This window comes from Colias croceus, chromosome Z (assembly GCF_905220415.1).
Source record: "Colias croceus chromosome Z, ilColCroc2.1".
Lineage (NCBI taxonomy): Eukaryota > Metazoa > Arthropoda > Insecta > Lepidoptera > Pieridae > Colias > Colias croceus.
This window is the reverse complement of record NC_059568.1, coordinates 269,681-294,482: the sequence shown is the minus strand read 5'-3', so window position 1 is coordinate 294,482 and position 24,802 is coordinate 269,681. Positions and strand designations below refer to the sequence as shown.

At 38.0% G+C, this 24,802-nt stretch overlaps 4 protein-coding genes across 5 annotated transcripts in view; 3 read left to right on the top strand and 1 right to left on the bottom strand.

Annotated features, from left to right (window-relative positions):
- LOC123704964 (procollagen-lysine,2-oxoglutarate 5-dioxygenase) overlaps positions 1–6,149 on the top strand; it is a 73,618-nt gene extending 67,469 nt beyond the window's left edge. For both annotated transcript variants that reach the window (XM_045653484.1, XM_045653485.1), the window contains exons 11-13: positions 3,863–4,009; positions 4,493–4,607; positions 4,995–6,149. In XM_045653484.1, the coding sequence (XP_045509440.1) occupies positions 3,863–4,009; positions 4,493–4,607; positions 4,995–5,164 (432 nt within the window). In that variant the 3' untranslated portion in view covers positions 5,165–6,149. The remainder of the gene's footprint in view (positions 1–3,862; positions 4,010–4,492; positions 4,608–4,994) is intronic.
- A 2,369-nt stretch (positions 6,150–8,518) lies between these two features.
- Positions 8,519–9,711, bottom strand: LOC123704971. The gene is made up of 4 exons (XM_045653493.1): positions 9,656–9,711; positions 9,486–9,552; positions 9,126–9,327; positions 8,519–8,907 (listed from the first exon to the last, which is right to left on the bottom strand). Exons 1-4 carry the CDS (start codon positions 9,707–9,709, stop codon positions 8,610–8,612), a joined length of 621 nt encoding a protein of 206 aa, XP_045509449.1. The 5' UTR covers positions 9,710–9,711; the 3' UTR covers positions 8,519–8,609.
- A 2,151-nt stretch (positions 9,712–11,862) lies between these two features.
- Positions 11,863–23,262, top strand: LOC123704967 (guanine nucleotide-binding protein subunit beta-2). Its single transcript, XM_045653490.1, has 9 exons — positions 11,863–12,011; positions 12,590–12,735; positions 13,154–13,287; positions 13,603–13,768; positions 14,748–14,833; positions 15,767–15,882; positions 20,836–20,962; positions 21,260–21,346; positions 22,775–23,262. Exons 1-9 carry the CDS (start codon positions 11,943–11,945, stop codon positions 22,879–22,881), a joined length of 1,038 nt encoding a protein of 345 aa, XP_045509446.1. The 5' UTR covers positions 11,863–11,942; the 3' UTR covers positions 22,882–23,262.
- Positions 23,263–23,380: 118 nt separating this feature from the next.
- Positions 23,381–24,476, top strand: LOC123704969. Its single transcript, XM_045653491.1, has 2 exons — positions 23,381–23,541; positions 23,587–24,476. The coding sequence occupies exons 1-2, from the start codon at positions 23,467–23,469 to the stop codon at positions 24,358–24,360; spliced, it is 849 nt and encodes a 282-aa protein (XP_045509447.1). The 5' UTR covers positions 23,381–23,466; the 3' UTR covers positions 24,361–24,476.
- Positions 24,477–24,802: the final 326 nt, after the last annotated feature.

Below are 24,802 nucleotides of genomic sequence, written 5' to 3'. Positions count from 1 at the left end.
CTGCCCGCTATCGATAAGACGTTTCAAAAATTTTACCAATATTTGAATAAGTAATTTATAAGCAGTTTAGGTAGCGAGGAGCGAAGCGACGAGCGTGTAAGGTTAACTTTTGAACTACCACACGAGCCATGCGAGCGAAGCGAGCGAGTCACGGCAGCAGCCGGCGTAAATATTCAAATAGGTAGCGAGGAGCGAAGCGACGAGCGTGTTAGGTTAACTTTTGAACTACCTATCGCACGAGCCAAGCGAGCTAAGCGAGCGAGTCGCGGCAGCGGCCGGCCTAAATATTCAAATAGGTAGCGAGGAGCGAAGCGACGAGCGTGTTAGGTTAACTCTTGAACAGTTTATTATGAAAAGTCACTGCCCGCTATCGATAAGACGTTTCAAAAATTTAACAATATTTGAATAAGTAATTTATAAGCAGTTTCGACTGACTGTAGAATCGCTGTTAGCAGATGTTACAAATGGAAAGGAAGACTTCTTCCCTGGGATGAGCCGCGAGCTGCTTGCAGCTCGCGCACCACGCACCCTCGAAGATGGACAGCCCCCCGGAATAGAAAATATTTTAATAGGGAATTTATAAGCACTTTCGATTTACTGTGGAATCGCTGTTAGCAGATAAAAGCAAATTGACAGGGAATTTTAACGCATTTTCAAATGACTGAAGATTTTTGTCCCTGGGATGTACCGCGGGCTGCTTGCAGCCCGCGCACCACGCACCCTCGATGGTGGATACCCCCGGAATAGAAAATATTTGAATGGGGAATTTATAAGCAGTTTCGACTGACTGTAGAATCGCTGTTAGCAGATGTTACAAATGGAAAGGAAATTCGAATGCATTTTCAAATGACTGAAGATTTCTGCCCTGGGATGAGCCGCGAGCTGCTTGCAGCTCGCGCACCACGCACCCTCGAAGGTGAACCGCCCCCCGGAATAGAAAATATTTGAATTTGAAATTTATAAGTTCTTCCGATTGACTGTGGAATCGCTGTTAGCAGATAAAAGCAAATTGACAGGGAATTTCAACGCATTTTCAAATGACTGAAGATTTCTGCCCTGGGATGAGCCGCGAGCTGCTTGCAGCTCGCGAACCACGCACTCTCGAAGGTGGACAGCCCCCCAGAGTAGAAAATACTTGAATGGGGAATTTATAAGCATTTCCGACTGAGTGTACAATCGCTGTAAGCAGATAGTAACAAATGGACAGAAAATTCGAATGCATTTTCAAATGACTGCCCTATTGCTCCAACTCAGGGGCAAAAAGGGCTCGCGGGCTGCTTGCAGCCCGCGCTCAACGCACCCTCGAAGGTCGACAGCATTCCAGAATAGAAAATTTTTGAATTGGAAATTTATAAGCACTTCCGATTGACTGTGGAATCGCTGTTAGCAGAAAATTACAAATGGACTGGGAATTTTAACACATTTTCTAATGACTGCCCTATTGCTTCAACCCAGGGGCAAAAGGGGCTCGCGGGCTGCTTGCAGCCCGCGCACAACGCACCAGCTAGTTTTAGTATATAAACGCATTTGTGTCATTTTTCTAACATGAGCATAAAGGAACAACTCTTAGTGTCATTGGTTCAAGTGACGAAATGAGACAGTTTCGCATTAATGCCGTGTTGCTATTGGTCTATTTGAATACTGCACGGAAACAACAGACACTATTTCTTTTTGCTTTATAATATTTTTCAATCGTTTTTTCAATAAATATGCAACAATAAATCTTTATATTTAAAAAAAAAAGGTATTTATCAATCAACTTGGGATACTAATAATATTTCTATGGAAATTAACTATTTTTTGCAATAGATAAAAATACAGTTTTAATTAACACATTAAGTGCATTTAATGATATTATACTCTTTGTTTATATAAATACAGAACGATAATTGAATTTTCTAAAAAAGCCAACAAAAATGTTAAACTTATATTTTCTTCTTATAATTGGGTAAGTTTTATAAAAAATAACTACTTAGTTTTTTTTAATTTAATCTAACCAATAATACTATAATTATAGACGCATAGAAAAAAAATTATAACTAGTCTTGACAATTATGAATATTGTGTTCTCTCTCATATAGCGTTTTAGCCACTGTAATTTGCCTTTTTTATAGGAAAAAATCCGCAATATCGATACTATTTTGGTCCTGCATAATCGTTAACATATTATGGATACTCTGGTACCACATATTTTGAAAAAATTGGGATATTGTCACGTAGAGTCTCTTCAAGTCGTATTTGCATCCAAGGCACCTTCAAATCTGTGCTTAATTCTTTTCATAAAATCTCTGCGGCTCATTGTTTTTTCTTTATTTATCTATATTATTTTGATATTATAAGATATAGAAATTGTTAAAATTTCATATCATGCCGTAAAATATCGCCACAGACCACCTATAACTTTCCCTGTAAGGTAACTGAACATACAGGAATATGGTTTTCGAGCTTCTCTTATCTCTTTATAGTGTATCGTGTATATATCCTCAATGTATAACCACCATGACATATTCGTTTATAACCACCAGACAACATCTCAGCCACCCAATCCTCTTTCTTGGAGTCCAAATCCAGCGGAGGACAACAGTCATTTACTAAAATTGAAGGTTTTTCGTCCTAGTGTTAAAGTTTTCTGGATCCTATTTTATACTCAATATATAGTATATATACTATATCATGTAAAACATGACTTGGAAAAAAAATATTCAAATAAATCACAAAATATTTTTTTAAACAATCGTAAAAGTTACGAAAAGCCCAATTATACGTCAAAATGACGTACAACATCCTCTTTACTACAAAATGGCGGAATTTACCGGGAAGAGCCAACTATATACCTACTGCTAGGTCTCGACGGCTAATGAGTTGTTTCTGGATTTCGAAGTGATTCGATGGTAAATATAGAAAAGACAAAGATATTTCGCCGCGGTGTACATCAAATTTACGTAGATTGGACTTCTAAGGTTAAATGCATAAACACCTAAATGTTGTTTTGTTTTTATTATATCTAATAACGATAAAAAATCCGTTGATTTCGTTCGTTTTTCAAGCTACATGCATGGTTGTTCCACTAAAAGGCCTCAATTGAGTCATAAAGTACACAAATTTCAAGCATGATAAGTCGCATTATTTCTATAAAACCAAAACTGGCAATAATATAAGTCGTGTTATGCGACTATGAACATAGTGCATTAGGGCATAAGTCGTTATATTGCAAAGAGCAAAAAAAAAATTATGTGAATACATTGAGTTATTCCATGAAGTACTCGTTCATAAGGCCACAACTACAAAAAAACACGAAAAAAGTATATTTATGGGGTTGTTACAATATCTGTTTATATGTAAAACTAAAGTCTAACATCATATCTTACCCATACAAGCTTAAAAATTTGAAGTTACAAAGATTTAGTGTTGATATATAGTTTTTTGTCTCTCCTGAAAAGTGCTGTTTTTGAGTTATTCCCTTATTCACTGGAGGCACAGATATATGAGGAAAATTATCATCATTGAAGACGCTAATATCAGCTTTCCCTGTAACCGACTTCCTTAGGGAATTTTCACCCTCTAAATGAACATATAATTCAAACGTTGTAGTCGATAGGTTTATCTTATTTTTAGCGTATTTTTTGAAGTGAAACTTCTTTAGCGGCGTTGGACATAAAATCTTAAACTCGCGTCAGGACACGTGACCTGATCGAAAAAGCGTAAGACGGATGGATATCAAACATGCTCAACGTTAATAATAATCAAGTTTTCACTTCTGCCGGCACTCCCGGAGTGCAACCCGTCTTTTTTTGTAATATTTGTTGTTTTGAAAGATTAGATGTTATCTAGCTAACAAGTAATAAGACGAGTGTGTGTGCAGGACTCTCGTCTGGAGGGCGGGTACGAAGCCGTGCCCACGCGGGACATCCACATGAAGCAGGTGGGGCTGGACGCGCACTGGCTGCACATTCTGCGCCGCTACGTGCGCCCGCTGCAGGAGATGGTCTTCCTCGGCTACTTCCACGACGTGAGTGCTCTCTATGTAACACTTGGTTGTGTCAACTATACTCTAATCTTTATCTATACTTATATAATAAAACAAGAGTTTGTTTGTTTGAACGCGCTAATAATAAAATTATTTCGGTGTTACGGAGTCCATATATCGAGGAAAGCTATTGATCATCACGCTAAAACAGCGTGGCTAGTCTTTAATAATAATAAATACTATTATTTATTTGAACAACCAGGCCCCTTTTGTTAGTGACAACAAATTTTATAATTTCAAAAATCTCAGTGTCAATGGAACACCACTTTGGTGATTATCCTCATTTTCTATATTTCGATTAGAAATGTGACAATTACCTCTCATTTTTCTTCTTTCGAAATGTGACAATTACCTTTCATAGAGCGGATAGCTGTTAGTATCAATTTTTCAATTGACACAAAGTTTGTCAAGTTTGTAAAGCATGTGGTAGAATAGAGCAAAGCTAATGATTGCGTACACTCGCAGCCGCCGGTGTCGCTGATGAACTTCGTGGTGCGCTACCGGCCGGACGAGCAGCCCTCGCTGCGGCCGCACCACGACTCCTCCACCTACACCATCAACCTGGCGCTCAACACGCCGCGTGAGTATCCCACAGTGGGGTGCCGCAAGGACCCACTCGCGGGCCAGCTTTGTATAACTGCTATGAAAAGCAAAAAGAAATGGAAATTTCAATAGTTTTCTAGTCATTAACTTTTTGACATTGCTCGAAGATTTTTATGTGTTTTCACAGAACTTCTCGTAAATGATCAGAAAACTAGAATGCAAGTAATTGCAAACAAATTCATTTTTGCACTATGTTATTCACATGTTTGTTTCTGAGTACATAAATAGTTAGGAGGTTCAGAGATTACATCTTTATGAAATGAAATATTATTTATTTCAGCAAAAAACACTATAACAATTATACTAATTCAACAAGATTAGAATTTGCTGCAGCTTAATAATGTATTGTGTGTCGTTATGTCAGAGGTGGACTACACGGGCGGCGGGTGCCGGTTCCTGCGCTACAACTGCTCGGTGGTGGACACGCGCCGCGGCTGGCTGCTCATGCACCCGGGCCGCCTCACGCACTACCACGAGGGGCTGCCCGTGCTCTCGGGCACGCGCTACATCATGATCAGCTTTGTGGACCCGTAGGCGCACCGCACCAACACACACACGCGCACACACACAAACCGACAGATGATGTCTTCACACACACGCATTAACACGAGTGCGCACACGAGATGGTTATATACGCTCTTCACTCGCGCACGCAAATGAGTGCGCACACTATATGGTTATACAGGCATGCACACAAATATAATGGACATATTATACATTCGACGCACACACACAACAACTTAAAAAATTGACAAAGCACAATATTACAATAAAAGCGATAAGAGAATATACACACTTGCACACAGATGATGTAATTACACCAGGCACCCATTCACACACAGACGTTGATACAAAGCACACGTTACATTAAGAGAAGCTCATAGAAGCGTTTTAGCAGGTTGATCCTTGTAAATGACCTTCTTAATGATGCCTCTAATACACTTTACACATTACTATTCAAATTTTCAATATAACCATTGAGCAATAATTCCTTTAGCACACAGTTCCAAATAAAATGACCATACTCAGTACATGACACTATCCGTGTAGCGAAACATTGTTAATGTTTTCAAGTAGATAATAGTAGAATTTAAATGTAACATATCTTATGACTTAGTTATTAGAATTATTAATAAAAATATATTTACACTGTAAGAGAACAATGCAATTTTAGCATTTTTTTTTTTTGTTTTTATGACGTACATGCAGTATGTATAGTTTTTATTTTTGTCTAGATTTAAGATTAATATTTGCGAATAGAATAACTATCGCTTGTGAGCTTGCAATTTCCTATTAGTTTTATGCAGAGATATTATATAAAACGAGACGAAATTATGGTGATCTATTATTTAGACATTATTGGTATTGTTTAACCTTATATTATTTTATTGTTAACGCTTCGTATTCCAGTGCATTTATTATAATAAAGATTTCATCGGACGCTGCGTATTAAATGTATGTTTGCCAAAGATCCTTGTAATGGTTGATTATTGATTAATAAATAAAGTTTACAAGCATACGAGTGTGTTGTTTTATTCTAACCACTCGCAAATCCCTATCCATATTATAAATGCAAAAGGTATTCTGTTCTGTTTGTCAGTTACGTTTCCAAACCACTGAACTGAATTTGATTAAAATTAACATAGAGATAGAATAGATTGTCAGAGTGAACACTGTCTTCCTGTATGTGTTGGATTGTAATAAGTAGACTGTAGATCGTTGAGATATAATAGTCAAAGTAATAATCTAATAGTTCAACTTACAAATATAATTGTGTGTAGGTCGCAGCTAACCCCCCACAAGATATCTTGATTCCCTTTACATACGCGCAGTGAACAATAGTCAATAATAATAATTAATTAGTCGTCAGTTTGTCATAATGCCGACTGTTTGATCAAGTCACTTTCTGTAAGCTAGTAAGTAATATTTGTACAGTAATAGACTAAGCAACTGTGTGAGGCATTTTTGTGTGGATTAAAATGAAAGGCGCATAAAAAATAGATTTGAACATTTCGTCATAGTTCATACGCTTCTTGGTTCATACAGTGTTATAATAATATCATCATGAAACTAGCTGTGCCCCGCAGTTATACCCGCATTGCTCCGCTTGTATTCGTCTAAGCGTAAATAGCCTTTCTCGTTAGATGAACTATCAGTAATTATGAATGAAATAATTTTTCTAATCGGCCCCGTGGTTCCAAGAATAGCGTTCAAACCACAGTTCAAACTCTTCAGCTTTATAATATTAGTATAGACATAATTACAATGTGCAAAATGTTATACTTAATTATTTAGTGTGAGGTGAGTCAATACGTGGGATAGTAAAATGTATTTTTAATGATGATGACAACCATTGACTAAACACAAACAAAAATATTAAATTTAAATTATGTAGGTATAATAATAAAAATCAAGTAAATTATTAACACTAATATATACACAATATATACGTTTTCTGTTTACTCCTGACAACAATTGCATACATACTTACTCCATAAACATTCAATTAAAATAAATTAATAAAGTTAAATGCTTATAATTTTTTTTTAAATTAAAATTACATTTCGTCAATATATCTAAGGGGCTGTCCATTAATCACGTGAGGCTCGAAAGGGGGGGGGGGAGGGGTCCATCAAAACATTACGAAATATCACAAGGGGGAGGGGGGGTAAAGTAATATATCACGTGTATTTATTTTTCGACAAGCGCGCGATACTCAACCGAAAAGCGGCGTTACATATTGTATTTATTTTTCGTCAAACGCGTAGTTACAACTTATTCGCATATCTTTCATTATTTTTATGTCATTCAAAAACAAACTGCAATCTTTCTGTCTATCGGTCAATTAAGCAAAGCTGGCATGTTCACAGTACTCACACTTATGCAATTTCACTTACAGTATGTTCAAAAATAAATGCGACTCTAGTTTCATTTTAGAAAATATTCAAGTTTTAGACTGGCTTGCATATTCGCTCGTCTTTTAATTCTATTGAATATGCTTAGGATATGTCACAACTAAGCGCTCTAAAAGATTTTCCGCAAAATTTAATTACGGATCAACAACTTCGAACACTTCCAAAGAACACAATATGACATACCGCAATAAGACATTGGTATTCAATTTTAAGTAAGAACAACAGATATCGTTTGTAAATTAATGTAAATGGTGATAACTCTGATTATTAATTAGTAATTTGATTTTTGAAAAAAAAAATGCCGATTTTAGTCAAAATTTATATTTTTCTAACAAGATCCTTATCATCCAAATTTCCACCTTGGTGACATTTCTAATGAAAATGAACAAAAAATTTAATGATTTTATTAAATACTGTAAAATAGTATATATAATTCTTCCATTTACTGTATCACAAAATTCTTCATAGATTTTTAGATATTCGTACTACACCAATTACATCACCCTGTATTTATAAACAATTGCAAAATATGACACATACATAGGCCGGGAGATACTGACACAAAATTTCGGGTCATTTGTAACAGAATGGCGGTTCTACAGAGGTCTTATTACGCAATGACAAAAAGAAAAATGATGGTCAGAACGCTGGTACCGGCGGACTACTCGCGTGGGCGTACCACGTATCACCAAGGGGGCCCCCCTCCCCCTTGGTGATACGTGGTGAGGTTATATAGGGGGAGGAGGAGGGGTAGTCTTAAACCTCACCACGTATCACCAAGGGGGAGGGGGGGTCCAAAAATACCAAAAAAAACATCACGTGATTAATGGATGGCCCCTAAGTAATCTTTCTAAGGTACCTACAGTCTACACATTACCTATATAACTTTCAGTAAATTATAATATGTATACTTGTTTGAGTCAGGTTGTAGTACCTCGTATACTTATTTGCAACCTGTTTTAATAAAACGATGTACAAGGTTTGGTATTTATTTTTTTGCATACAATTTGTTACTGACTAAATTAAATACGAATACCTAACGTGTAGCAATACGCATATATTATTCATGCCGATATAGAACTAAACGAGTCGAGTTGTTCGTCCGTCTCCCTGGTCTCCTGCGACTTGAAGTCGTTGAACACCTTGGAGGGGAAGCGGTAGTGCTTGCCGAAGGCTGGCTCGGCGTACTTCTTGAAGCGGCGGAACTCCCTCTCCTCCTTCCTCCACTCGCTCTTGTCCACGTACGGGAACATCTTGCGCAGCCACTCTGGCACGAACTCGTCCATGTAGTAGAAGCGCCGCTTCCACACCTTGTGCGTATCGCAGTAGCTGCCGCCGTTGCCGCCGATCCAGAACGGGAGGCTGCAGGGAATCAATGAAAATGGATCATCTACGTGTAGCAGAGTACCTATAGTTATCAATTATGATGTCCTGTATTTTACGAAGACTGTTAAGTTTATCAATGGCAAAACAAATATATCCATATTCCATATAACTACCTAGGTATATTTTTTGCCATTGGTAAATGGCAAAATAAATTAACATAAATTTGTCAAGATACTAGTTAAGTTCACACTCACAGACTGAGATGTCTGAGGCCCCATCGATAAGCATTCGTGTAGAAATAAGCGGAGAGTGGGTTGAGGTGCGGGTAGGGCTTCGCCCCCGACACGCCGGCCGCGAGCCCCACCACCGTCATGCCCACCTCGTAGCCGTCGAACAGCACCACCGTGCCGTCCTGGATGAACTCCTTCGTTGGGGGGCGAAGTCTCAAGTTCACCTCTGATGAATGACAAACCACGATTCATTATGATTTTTTAAAGAGTTTCTGAAAATCTAATTTCGTAATGTGAAAAAACAATGCATGAAAAAAATATGAAAATTTTAATGCATTACCTATAATAACATAATAGGTTGATAAAAGGTAATCAATAAGTCACCTGTAGTGGGGATGGACAGGTCGAGCCCCAGGCGAGGTCGCCAAAAGAACGTGCCCGGCACTGCTGCCTGGAATGTTGAATTTGGACATTAGCACAACGCTACTTTCGTCTTTCACACAATATTAAGTACTCGAATTCATTTATACATTATGAAATGATTCGATACAAACCCATGTTTTCGGAAGGTAAATCATTAAAAAGAGAAATATGTTATTTCTCATCATGAAACAGTTTATGTTACACCACGACTAAACAGCTAGTAAATTTTGCGATAAATGAGAGAAAGAGTCATTATACTGTTTACAAACAATACATACCGATGCTGAAGGAAATGCTTGAAATATCTACTCTCATAAATATGGACTATTGAAATTTGAAATAGCTCACTTATTACCTACCTATTCTATTTATAAAACTATTTGTACTGACTGTAGGGGGTTCCGGGTTTTTTATCTATAAGAAAATATAGCTTTCGGCTTTCGCCTTTCCGCCTATCACCTTCATCTAGTCTAGGGATAACACCTATCCTATGTCCTTTCTCATGTCTCAAACTAGGTACATTTTTTACTAAATTCCATGCGAATAAGTTCAGCGTTCTAGGCGTGTAGAAGAGACAGATAGACAAACAGGGATACTTTCGCATTTATAAAATTAGTAGGGATTTTGTTAAGGGTTGGTTTTTTTTATTTGTTAATATAAGTACTAAGTAGTTTTTGGTTAAGTACCTACTCAGATTATACTCCATTTACATAGGTACCTAGTTATTTATATCCGTCAGTTATCTTACATATATTATGGACAGATGTCGTGGCCATATCGTAGATTTGCTCATTTCATGATATGATCGATCATTTCACGAAATGGTCGCATTTCATGCTTGAAAAAAAAATCAGCGTGATAGACCGACATTGAATCCTGTGTCCATGAAACTTGAATTTGGAACCACTGTGCTCCGTGCCTGTCGGAGTGGGGAGCGTGAGATTTTTCGTTACGCAATTTCTGTATTCTTTCCCCACGCTCAAGGCCCGCGATAGAAGCTATTCAATAGCTTAAAATTCTTTAAATATTCTGAATTTTTTAAATATTTTATCGACTCCCTATATTTTGTACGATCTGGCCAAATGTAGATGACAAAAACGTAAAACATTGACGATATAACGATTTGGTCCAACTATGAAATGTAACCATTTCACGAAATGGTCAAACTATGAAATGTAACAATTTCATGAAATAAGCAAATCTACGATATGGCCACGGCATGGATACAACAATAGAAATGTTGGATTCTGATATTATATGGGTTGTTTCATAATTTATTCAAGTACTTATGTATATTTATTGTATTTATTTAACTTTAATATGATCAATGTGTCTTCATTAATTAATATATTATAACACTCGTATATAACACTTGTCAACTGCGTTCTTCGTCTTTTGATTCCCCTTTTGAATTTACTTCCCTTTGTCTAACACCATTAGACACTTTTTATATTAAGAGAGCTAAAGAAGCATTGTATAAGAAAATATTGGATCATTATTATGTTCCAAGTCACTTAAACAATAAGCCACCCATAAAGCCACCCCACCTCCGCCCTGCTAAGTAACGTATTGTGTTTATGACAGAATCTCAAGCTAATAAAAATTTTGACGGGTTTGAACTCTGCTCTGAGTGTAAACTTGTAAACACGAGTTGTCATGTAATGGACAGGTAAGTAAGCGCGAGGCGACGCTGTGTCGCACACCATGTACCTATCTCCTTGAGCCTTTGTCCCCACTGCTTATAAATTCACCCCTATCGTTAATCAATTCATTAGTTATTGGAGATCCTTCCAACAAGGTTTTCATTTTCGCCACTCGTGGTTATTCTTTTTCTTATCATTATATATACGTAATAGGTAAGTGTATAAAAATTAATTGCTTTTCATTTATTTCGCCAAAAGTCAAGAATAGATGGACCGATAATAATAGATACTAATTACTATCTATATTAATAGGTATTATAAATCTGAAGAGTTTGTTTGTTTGAACGCGCTAATCTCAGGTCCGAGTTGAAAAATTCTTTCAGTGTTAGAAAGCCCATTTACCGAGGAAGGCTATAGGCTATTTCATTACGCTAAGACCAATAAGAGCGGAAGTACGCGGGTGACCGCAAAATTTGTATCAGTTAAGACCTAACGGGTGGTTCAAACTTTTATGTAGTAATAAATATTTTCACAAGTAAAAAGATAAAAAAGAAACAGTTCTTTTTGACAAAATTAATGTTTTGAAAAATTGTTTGCATATAAGCTGTGAGACTATTGCGTTTCATAGACTGCGTCTAGTCCACGGCGGTCAAAATCAAACAGCGTCAATATAAACGCAAGCACGAGTAGGGCTTCAGTAATGTAATTAGAGTAAGAGAATTAAGGCGAGCGTGGCCCACAGGCCCAGTGCGACACACGCAGCCACCGCAGCACCATGCCCAAGGACGACGCGGAGACCACGGCGCTCAAGAAGGAGCTCAACGATCTCATCGCCAAGTGCAAGGTGAGCTCCTGGCGTCTGGCGCCCTGCGCCTCGTGCGCCCATCGCCCCAGCGAATACTCCTAGCTGACCATCCCTGTCCTTCTTATAATTATTCCAATGCTTTCGGCGTGTTTTATTTTACGCGAGTACTTACCATTTATTTAGAAATCAAAGACATTTAAAACGTGCCAAAAAATTATATACCTACTTCATTATTAAGCAAAGGAACATTTAAACAAAACCAGAATTTCTCGATCAACGTAGACTTGTACCTAGTACAATATTTTATTGAATTTAAACATCGCATCGTAGGAATGAATAATTTAATAATAAGGACATAAATTAATGAGATTTTTATTATAAGGCTTCTGCGAATTTAATTTAATTATAACATATTTTATAAACTCTTAACATAATATATTATTATCATCGTGCGAGTTACGTAATGCAGTTCAATGTTTACGGCGTAATCCCCGAGGGACGGACGATCCTCGTATGGTTTCTCGATAATTGGTTTACAATTGGTATTTCTGTTAATAGTTTAGTAATTATTGCAATTTTTGTATATGTATCGAATTGGATTGGCTCTGTTCCCGCAGGCGGAGCAGGAGAAGGCTGCGGATGTGAAGCTAGCGGAGAAGTGCGGGGACATGGGCGACGTGCCCAAGATCCGCCTCGTGGTCAAGAAGACGCTCAAGGGCCACATCAACAAGGTCAACTCCGTGCACTACAGCGGCGACTCTAGGTGACTGTCCTCTGCTATAACGTATATTTTATATATTATATTATTCTAAAAAAGCAACTTTGTGTTGACGTTAATGTGTAGATAAGATAGTTAATTTAGGTTAATAATTTATACACGAAAGGTGTAACATAAAAATTATAAAAATTATTTAATAACTTTACGTTCAGTAAAACTTATTTAATAATTGAATCTTTCTTAGGCGTCTAGTATTATGAACCGTTTATTTAGAATTATAATTTGAAGTAATTTCTGCGCGAATAAGTCTTTGTGGACGTGTGTCGGGCGAGGAGAACGTGTGCCGCCGCTTTCTTCAGCCGAAACACGTTCACACTGGCCGATCTGCCCTTTCGCATTCGGCGCTCAGCTACAGCGATGGAGCTGAGCGTCCGTAGACCGTAGCATCACTGTATGCCTGCAGGCACTGCGTGACGGGGTCGCTGGACGGCAAGCTGATCATCTGGGACACGTGGAGCGGCAACAAGGTGCAGGTCATCCCGCTGCGCTCCGCCTGGGTCATGAGCGTCGCCTTCGCGCCCTCGGGCAATTTTGTCGGTACGATGCGTTTTTCATTTAGTGAACTGATTGCTGACATAAAACAACAGGGATAATAATTGTCACTGGTATTGCTTCTATATTGTAATTAAAAGGTAATGGAGAACACACGTTACACACGGGCGATTTATTGAGTCCATAATAAGTTGTTTTGCTGAAAAAAGATGAGTTTAGAGAACATAATCTATCAAATGAATTAGATAAAATAAAAATTAAACGACCCACTATCGAGGACGCCCTAACCCCTAGTTGTTTGCCGAATTTTTTCTTGCCGATCTTTATTCTGAAATATAACTATGTACTTGTGTGTCGCAGCGTGCGGCGGCATGGACAACATGTGCACGGTGTATGACGTGAACAACCGCGACGCGACGGGCTCCGCCAAGATGGTGCGCGAGCTGGCCGGCTACGAGGGCTTCCTCAGCTCCTGCCGCTTTCTCGACGACACGCACATCCTCACCGGCTCCGGCGACATGAAGATGTGAGTGTCTGCATGTTCGTTCGCATGTACTAGAAAGCTTGTCATAAATAAACATGGTTATTTTTGGGAGGTTTTACTACGTATGTGTTTTACAACGCGAGCAGAGCCGTGGGCAGAAATCTGCCACTCCACTCAAATTGTTGAAGATTTTCAAATGTTTAATTTTATTAATAACTAGCTTCCGCCCGCGACTCCATCCGCGTGGATGTCGGTCTTCGCGTGGATGGCTTATTTCTCCATTTTGATTTTTGAGTAAATGTAACAATGGCATCATAAAAATATATATTGGACACAAATACGGCTAGGCCTATTATAACAATACGCAACGTGTGTTCGCGGTTCTACAGAACAACGTCTATGGATAAAACTGAAAAATTAAGATTAACTTTTTTTCTACGCATTTTTCCAGGATAAAAAGTATCCTTTTTTACGCCCAGGATAATAAGGTATAATTATACCATGTTTCATCGAAATTGAACCGTTAGTTTTCACGTGATGTCTTCCTACACAGACAGACAGACAGACAGACAAAAATTTTTTAATCACATATTTGGGTTTGGTATCGAGCATGCTATTTATTTTTTCAATATTTTCAATGTACAGAATTGACCCTTCTACAGATTTATTATAATATGTATGATTTCATTCATGATACATACATAGTGAACATTAATCTATAATACAAAAAATGAATCCCAAAATGTGTTGGTAAGCGCATAACTTTAGAACAGCTGAACCGATTTCTTTAATTCTTTTTTTATAATATTCCTTGAAGTTCGAGGATGGTTCTTATGTAGAGAAAACGTGAATATGTACCACGGGCGAAGCCGGGGCGGACCGCTAGTAAATAATAGTGGTAAATTTAGTTGTAGATCATTTGGAAGAAACTTCAAATTTAAATTGTAAAATGGTTGAATAGTTGAACCGAGCTAATGGATCAATTAACTAAGCTAAATGTGTTAACTAATCGTTTGTGTAGTTGCGTGTGGGACCTGGAGGTCGGCAAGAGGGAAGTGGACTTCAACGCGCACGCCGGTGACGTGGTCAGCATCTCCCTCGCGCCAGGTCCGTATTTGTGTCCTATGCTTGAATAATAATATATTTAGTAGCTTAGCTACATTATCTAAAGTGTCTATAGAAGCCACAGATGATGTTAGTTTTTCGAGACATGAAAATAGCAACCTAGTGCGCAATTATAGTTACAGCTGCCTGAGTTTTATAAAATGTTGTTTATGTCATAGTTGTATTCAAAATAATTCAATACTAACCATTGCCCATTGAACATTGTACTTCCTAATGTAGACTGTAGGTAATTACTAGGTAATTATCTCTTAATTTTTCGGGCCATATCTGATGTGACCATGTATGTAAATTCTTTCACGAAACAACAAGGTACCTACTGAACGGATTTGGATAAAAAAATTCAGTTACATAGGTTATAGTCAGAATAACACATAAACTATACAGGGTGTCCCACTATTGGTATAATAAGCGCGAAGGGACTTGAAGTTTTTCATACACTGATCATGAAAAAAATACTTAAATAACAAAACTACGTCAAAAAATTTCTGCTAAATTTTTCCTGAAAATCCATGTTTCCCTCTGTAACTTCGCGCAGCCGGCATATAACGCTCGCTAATGTAATGTGAGCATTTTGTCTATGAAATTATATTAAACGATAATCTTAAACGATAGCTCACGTGCTGGTGGCAAAGTTGGGCGGGTTGTTTGTTATGGGTGTACACTGTACACATAGTCCATAGAGTTTTAAGAATTAATCTATTTGAAAAAAAATGCGTCTGGAATTTAATAAGTATTTTTTACGTATTCAGCGTATATATAACTATAACCTCCTTTGAGCTTAGTATACCAACAGTGGGACACCCTGTACATAAATAATAGATAGATAGCACGGGTTCAAGTACTTCAAGTAGGTACCTGTATACAGACTGTAGGTATAGCCTGTATATATGCATGAATGTAACGCATGACCGGCAGACATGAAGACGTTCGTGACGGGCTCGGTGGACCGCACGTGCAAGCTGTGGGACGTGCGCGCCGAGAAGGAGAAGCAGACCTTCTTCGGCCACGACGCGGACGTCAACTGCGTCTGCGTGAGTACACGACCGCTGGACCCATATCAAAGAGTTTGTTTGTTTAAATGCACTCATCTAGAACTGCTGGACCTATGTATCGAGGAAGGCTATAAATCAACACCCCTAAGACCAGTAGGAGCGCAGTAATACGGGTAAAACCACTTATATGTTCTGTGGGTAAAACCGCAGGGTGCAGCTAGTCGTAAATAAAAGGACTGAGAGATTTATTTTTCGATTTAAAAAAAAAGTTTTACGTGAGTGATATAATAAATAAAAATAACTTTAAGTCATCCATTATCCTTTATCATAACTCATTTAAGTATACATCCAGTATGCATAATATGTGTGTTCCTTGTGCCGTCAGCACATTACAGCTTACTTATTAGGTCATGCATCATATATCATCAATATGTATTGTGTCACTAATTGTACTTCAGTCTTAAATTGGCTCAAATATAAAGAGGTTGTCACTCCGGTGTTTAATTTCCCGCTATCCGAAACATATAAGCCGCTACAATTTGGTGACCCCGACAACAACACCCGACAACAGCACCTGACAAACGACAACAACGCCTGACAAGACGACAACCTGATAACGTATTTCGTGACCCCGGACTTTACACGAAGCCATAAGAATATACAAAATGACAACTGAAAATAGAGCTCCGTCAGCAAGCACAGCATCCGAGAGAACAGCTACATCATCAGAATTTTGGTGCGAACAAGCCCATATTCGCAAACTACAAGAGCAAGTAGCTCAGTTATCAAGACAAATAATTGAATTGCAGAATATGGAAACAACTCGTCACAGAAAACGAAATAATAATATTCATAATCGCTATCGTCCTATATCCCGTGGACGTAACATGATACGGCGTGAGCAGCGGAGCGCCGACAGTCTTTGTTATTACCACGCGCGATTTTATTATAGAGCTAACAAATGTATAGAGCCGTGTGCTTGGAATAAAAAAACTAAACAGCAGGAAAACTAAAAAGAGTGCAATCGCAGGCGGAGATTTGCACTATTAAGCCATCGCACCGCCTTAACATTACCGATAGAACATCGGGACTAAAATTTTTAATTGATACGGGAGCGAATATATCAGTGATACCTGTGACTAAAACTCTGCATAAGCGACCAAAGTGCGATAATTACGAGTTATACGCTGCTAACGGAAGCGTTATAAGGACTTATGGTGTAAAGACACTTACATTAGATTTAAAATTACGTAGACCTTACCGGTGGACTTTTATTATAGCTGAAGTGAAACAAGCAATATTTGGTGCTGATTTTTTAGGACATTACAAACTTTTAGTGGACATTCATCGCAAAAAATTAATTGATACAGTTACAAACTTATGTGTAATCGGTTCAGTAACTTTGAGTCAACATATACCAGTGAACACAATCGACTTTAATCATAAATATAGTGATCTGTTATCGCGATTTCCGAACATAACTAAGCCAATGCGTTTCATAGAGACTCCACGACATTCTATAGTCCATCACATCGAAACAAGCGGCCCACCCGTATTTTCGCGACCGCGACCTCTACCGCCTGACAAATACAATAAAGTTCGCGCAGAATTTCAGCGAATGCAAGAGATGGGGATTTGTCAACCTTCAAAAAGTTGCTGGGCCAGTCCTTTACATGTGGTAATGAAAAAGAACGGAGATATTAGACCCTGTGGAGATTATCGACGCTTAAATGCTATAACTAAGCCAGACAGATATCCCATACCGCGTATACAAGACTGTACATACCTATTGGCAGGAAAAACTATATTTTCAAGGCTAGATTTGCAACGTGCCTATCATAATATTGGTGTCGCCGAATCAGATATTGAGAAAACAGCTATAACTACACCCTTTGGTTTATATGAATTCAAAAGAATGACTTTTGGTCTGAAAAATGCAGCGCAGACATTCCAACGATTTTTAAACAATGTTGTGTTCCGTGACCTTCACTTTCCAACTAATTCCGAAAATAGTAATGGCGAGAAAAGCGAGGAAAATGTTCCATTTTTATTTTCCTACATCGATGACGTCATCATTGCATCATCAGGACACCAGAGCCATACGAAACACTTACGAATGGTTTTCGAACGTTTGAATGAATTTGGAATCACTATCAACTTATCAAAATGTGAATTTGGCAAAACGGAATTAAGTTTTTTGGGATTTAACATTTCACAACAAGGATTAAAACCATTGGAAGATAAGGTCAAGGTCATAAAAGAATACCCAAAACCACAGACAGTCGAAGAATTAAGACGATTTCTAGGTATGCTAAATTTCTATAGACGTCATTTACCTCACGCTGCAGAAGTACAATCAAAACTTAATCAGTATATACATAACTCCGGCAAGAAAGATAAAACTCCGATACTATGGACTGAGGAAGCATCAATAGCCTTCGAGCAATGTAAGGAAAACCTTCAAAGTGCCGTTACATTGTCATTTCCCGCAGCAAACGCTTCTATTGCTATCATGACCGATTGTTCTAGCACATGTGCCGGTGCCGTACTTCAACAGAGAGAAGGAAACTCATGGAAGCCTCTCGGATTTTTTTCGCAAAAATTAAGCGAAGCGCAACAACGCTATAGTACATTCGATCGAGAGTTGCTAGCTATATACATGGCTATAAAACATTTTAGATATATGGTCGAAGGCAGACCATTAACCGTGTATACTGATCACAAACCTTTAATACATACATTCAAAAATAATACAATCAGCAAAAATGATACGCCGCGAAGATTACGTCATCTCGATTTCATACTGCAATTTTGTACATCGATCGAGCATATAAGCGGATCAGAAAATGTAGTGGCTGACGCTTTATCAAGGATAGCTACAATAGATATGCCATCGCCCATCGATTATGAAAAACTGGCTAAAGCACAAGAAAATGACGAGGAACTCAAATTATTACTACAATCGAAAAATCTAAACTTTAAAAAGATAATTTTACCACCTAGTAACATGCCAGTGTATTGTGATGTAACTAAGCAGAACGCAAGACCATATTTGCCTGAAGACTTTCGTATATCGGCTTACAACGCCATACATGGAATTAGTCATCCTAGCATACGTACGACACGAAGACTCTTGCGAGACAGATTTATATGGACATCTATAAACAAAGATGTTACCAATTGGACACGTGCATGTATAGAGTGTCAACGTTCCAAAGTACATAGGCATACTATTTCACCTACTGGAACTTTTACGAAAAGCGACCGATTTGAGCATTTACATATCGATATCGTCGGTCCTTTACAATATTGCAATGGTTATCGATACATTCTAACCATGATCGACAGAAGTACTTCATGGCCAGAAGCTTTTCCCATAAAAGATATTACAGCAGAGACTGTAGCTGAAATTGTCTATACAGGATGGATATGTCGGTTTGGATGTCCTATACGGATAACTACCGATCAAGGACGACAATTCGAGTCAAGCTTATTTACAAATTTATCAAAGCGAATGGGTATTAAAAAGATAAGGACTTGTGCATATCACCCGCAAGCGAACGGTGCTATAGAAAGATGGCACAGAGTATTAAAAACAGCTCTTATGTGTAGAGGTAATACAGTCGACTGGGTTGGACAATTACCATCTGTTTTGTTTGGACTAAGGGCGAGTCTACGAGACGACACTCAGACAAGTGCCGCCGAAATGGTTTATGGTGAAGCAATAAGATTACCCGGAGATTTTTTTCAGCTGCAAAAGCCTAATATTTCCGAGACTGAAACATTCCTTAGCCAACTGCGTGAGAAAATACACAACATATCGTCAGTTCCTAAAAGAGAGTCCAGTAAACGCAATATATTTGTTCACCCAGAATTGCAAAAATGCAAACATGTATTTGTACGTTGTGACAAAATGGTTAAATCGCTGACACCTCCATATCAAGGACCTTACAAAGTTTTGGAAAGAAATGATAAATATTTCAAAATATTACAGGCAGACAAAGAGAACATAATTAGTATCGATCGACTTAAACCAGCCTTTATAATAAACATTGATGACAATTATTATAGTCCGAATACGGTAGCGCAAGCGCCTAATGTAAACAACTTGCCGACTGTAACACGATCAGGTCGCATTGTTAAACCTGTCGTAAGATTTAAATTGTAATTAGAAGTACTTACATGTTTATTTTATTTTTTATATCAATGCTTTATGTTTATATTAACTTTTCAATTTTATTTTTACATTTATTTCTATTGTTTTATTTACATTTTTAACTGTATAATGTTGTTTTTTGCTATACACTTTTATATACACATTTTATTATATATACCTTTTGCAATTTTCTTAGACAATTTTGTGATTAGAAATTTAAAGTTCATGCTTATTGATGTATAAAGATTATTTTTTATGTTTGTGATGATTATTATATTATACAAGTAATATTAATTAATGTTAAAAAAAATTTTTCAATGTATAATTTTTTTCCAAATTTAGGGGAAAGCTATGTGCCGTCAGCACATTACAGCTTACTTATTAGGTCATGCATCATATATCATCAATATGTATTGTGTCACTAATTGTACTTCAGTCTTAAATTGGCTCAAATATAAAGAGGTTGTCACTCCGGTGTTTAATTTCCCGCTATCCGAAACATATAAGCCGCTACATCCTCTTTCAAGCGAAAACCACTGAACGGATTCTGAGGCAGTGATGTACCAGATCACGTTATAAGTTATAGTTTTGGCTGCGAGTTCGTCCGGCACAGCTAGTTATTACCACAATACATATATACAGATACAACCAGTAGGGAAACTTCATACAAACGTTCGAAATGGAATTAAGTCAATTGTCATTATACCCTTACAATTCTCGTAAACACGCTTTTTGTGTGCGTGAGCCATTTCGAACGTTTGTATGAAGTTTCCCTACTGGTTGCATTTGTATATTTTGTTATAACAATGATATAGCTGTACCTGCATTTTTCGCAGTACCACCCGGGCGGGCAGGCGTTCGCGACGGCGTCGGAGGACAAGACGGCGCGGCTGTTCGACATCCGCAGCGACCAGCAGATCGGCCACTACACGCCGCCCGGCAACTCTGGCTTCACCAGCTGCGGTACAGTTGCCACGCGCAACGCTAACCTACTTCATTATTGACACTTTGCTGTCCTCTGTCTGTCTGTTCCCTATTTTTGCTTAGATCTTTCAAGCTATGAAACGGATTATAATGCGTTTTTTTTTTAATAGAAAGCACTCCATCTCATCCATTCAAGAGGAAGTAAAAAGTTTAAGAATATAATTTTTTACTGCGCAAAGCGGGTGGAAAGCTAGTAGGTAGCTTATGAAATTCAACTACTATGAGAAACAAGGACGAAGTACCACCTGGCTCATTATTTGCGTGTTTCTGTACCAGGTCTGTCGTTCAGCGGCCGGTACCTGCTGGCCGGTTCCGACGACAACTCCATCCACTCCTGGGACACCCTCAAAGTTGCTCATACCGGTAACGTTCTAATACTGTAGTTTTCTAATTACGTAAAAGAGACATTTAAGCATTGGTGCCTATTTTAGTAACACCGCACGATCAATTTTCGTTCTATACATTAGAATAAACTCAAACATTAATGTAGTGGTTAGGGAGCCAGGCGCAAATTTGGTTAATTATTTCCTCTCAAGAGATAATTCGTCAGACGCATCAGAGTATAGTATTATAAAGCCTCGTGAACGTCAGCTGGCGCTCGGTTGGGGGGGTGAGCGGTTGTAGCCTCCCACGCACGTAGGAAAAAAAAATACATTCATTCATTTCCTCTCAGCTAAAAATTTGTCAAATTGTAGCTAACCCAATATCTCAACGAAAAAAATAATCAGCTGGTTACAACATGGTGTATTATACGTCAGCTGATGTCTCGAACATGAAAAAAATAAAATTATTTTCCGTGATTTCCTCTCAAACTAAAATTTACCTGATGATATCTTAAATGTAACTGTGGATATATATATATGTAGATCAGCTGGCTGTATCTGGGTGGAAAAACCGTCAGCTGATACTTTGAAAGTTATTACATAGGAGTTAGACAGAAGCATCTATTGCCAATTTATATGCATCAACTGACTAGGTTTTCCTTGAATTATTGCTAGCTGATTTTTTTTTATTTATCGCATCAGTATATTAACAATCAGCTCACAAATTTTCATCTGAGATGAAATGACGTATCTTTAATTATAATCGTTATTTTTAAAAATTCAAGCAACACACGCTAGCATAATATAGACAGTAATAAGGTACTTGGAGGTGATTAGTTGTGCACATGATTACACTACGTACATTCAGCCACATCGGTAAACATGTTTTTACAAATATTATAAACTGCATTTAAAAATAACTATCATATCATCAAATTCACATAACTACATAGAAGTGTAACAAATATGAAATAACCCACTAAAAACATTAGTTAACTATAATTATTAAAAAAATAATAGTATAATATATAATTAATAAAGTTATTACTTATCTTTTATGGGGACTTATGTTGATGGAATTCCACGTATCTCGATGATTTTGTTAATGTCTCATTATATTCGAGACACCAGCTGACGCATAATACACCATGCTGTAACCAGCTGATTATTATTTTTCGTTGAGATATTGGGTTAGCTACAATTTGACAAATTTTTGGCTGAGAGGAAATGAATGAATATACTTTTTTTTCTTACGTGCGTGGGAGGCTACAACCGCTCACCCCCCCAACCGAGCTCCAGCTGACGTTCACGAGGCTTCATAATACTATACTTTGATGCATTTTACTAATTACCGCTTGAGAGGAACTTGGTCATAAAATCTGCTTCTGGCTCCCGGACCATAGGTATTATATGAGACTTGTTCTAGAAGCGCAATTAGCACGGCAACTAACACGAGTTTTGTTGACAGGAACGCTGAACGCCCATGAGAACCGCGTGACGTCCATCTCGTTGGCGCCCAACGGCATCGCGCTCGCCTCCTGCTCCTGGGACCAAAGCGTTCGCGTGTGGGGCTGAGTGCCCACGCCCACACCCCACACCCTTGGTATACATATATAAACTGAGCTAGAAGCGACATACACGTAAAAACACGTTCCGTTTGAAGTCAGCTAATCAGCTTGGTTGCGTTTGCGTTGCGTTGCAGTCCGTCACGCTTCATACAATATATACCGCTTCTACGTCATTTTATATATTATGTATTCTAAGCCCACACCTTATAATAAGTCCTAGTCACTACTCAACATTGGATGTCATTCTAGAACTTGTAATCTATATTTAAAATTTCCCTTTTCTCTTATTATGTAGGAATTCGAATTCTAAATCATGTTAAAATCTTTATTTACTCTTCATAACTGTTATGATATAATTTAATCGCTGTTATTAAATTTTAAACGATTATCATTAGTTTTATTTTCATTTCAACTTATTTGTTCTTAAAAGGCCGGCAAAGAACCAGTATGTAACACTACCAGTGTTAGGTACAAGTGTTTATGGGCGGTGGTGACCACTTAACATCAGGTGGCCCACCTGCCCCTTTGCTTGCTTTGACATAAAAAAAAACCTCCTTGATGCATTCCATTCCAAAATTGTCTCTTATCTCTGATGTATGAATATATGAATGCGGAATATACAATAGAGCGCAGCTTCATCCATTCAGGGTTCACCCCTAGAATATATATAGAGCGCAGCTTCATCCATTCAGGGTTCACCCCTAGAATATACATAGAGCGCAGCTTCATCCATTCAGGGTTCACCCCTAGAATATACATAGAGCGCAGCTTCATCCATTCAGGGTTCACCCCTAGAATATACATAGAGCGCAGCTTCATCCATTCAGGGTTCACCCCTAGAATATACATAGAGCGCAGCTTCATCCATTCAGGGTTCACCCCTAGAATATACATAGAGCGCAGCTTCATCCATTCAGGGTTCACCCCTAGAATATACATAGAGCGCAGCTTCATCCATTCAGGGTTCACCCCTAGAATATACATAGAGCGCAGCTTCATCCATTCAGGGTTCACCCCTAGAATATACATAGAGCGCAGCTTCATCCATTCAGGGTTCACCCCTAGAATATACATAGAGCGCAGCTTCATCCATTCAGGGTTCACCCCTAGAATATACATAGAGCGCAGCTTCATCCATTCAGGGTTCACCCCTAGAATATACATAGAGCGCAGCTTCATCCATTCAGGGTTCACCCCTAGAATATACATAGAGCGCAGCTTCATCCATTCAGGGTTCACCCCTAGAATATACATAGAGCGCAGCTTCATCCATTCAGGGTTCACCCCTAGAATATACATAGAGCGCAGCTTCATCCATTCAGGGTTCACCCCTAGAATATACATAGAGCGCAGCTTCATCCATTCAGGGTTCACCCCTAGAATATACATAGAGCGCAGCTTCATCCATTCAGGGTTCACCCCTAGAATATATATAGAGCGCAGCTTCATCCATTCAGGGTTCACCCCTAGAATCCTGTTGAATTGATACTTTCTTACCGGATGCCTACAACATAAGTGACTATCTCAAGAGAATTAGAGATCAATTCATGCCAAATTTCCGGAAATAAAATGCAGTCCTACAAATTTTCAAAATCTGAATTATTGTTTTATAGAATATTCTCTTCTATTTCGTCTTGATAGTTACAATATTTTATAATATTGTTATCATTTATTATTATAAATTATTATATACTTAAAATAAAATAAATTATATTTTGTTATAAATTATTTATCACAAAACAATTTTTTTTTCCGGACTGCAACGAGAGTAGCTGTAGTTGCGGGGCAAACAGAGATCGATTGCTACCTACATCATAAGATTCATTTCCTACAAACTTTTATTCCCTACTTTATCTCCTAAGGGTAGAATTTATCAAAATCCTTTCTGCCTACGTCAAAGTAACTTTATGCATGCAGTGTCAGCCCGA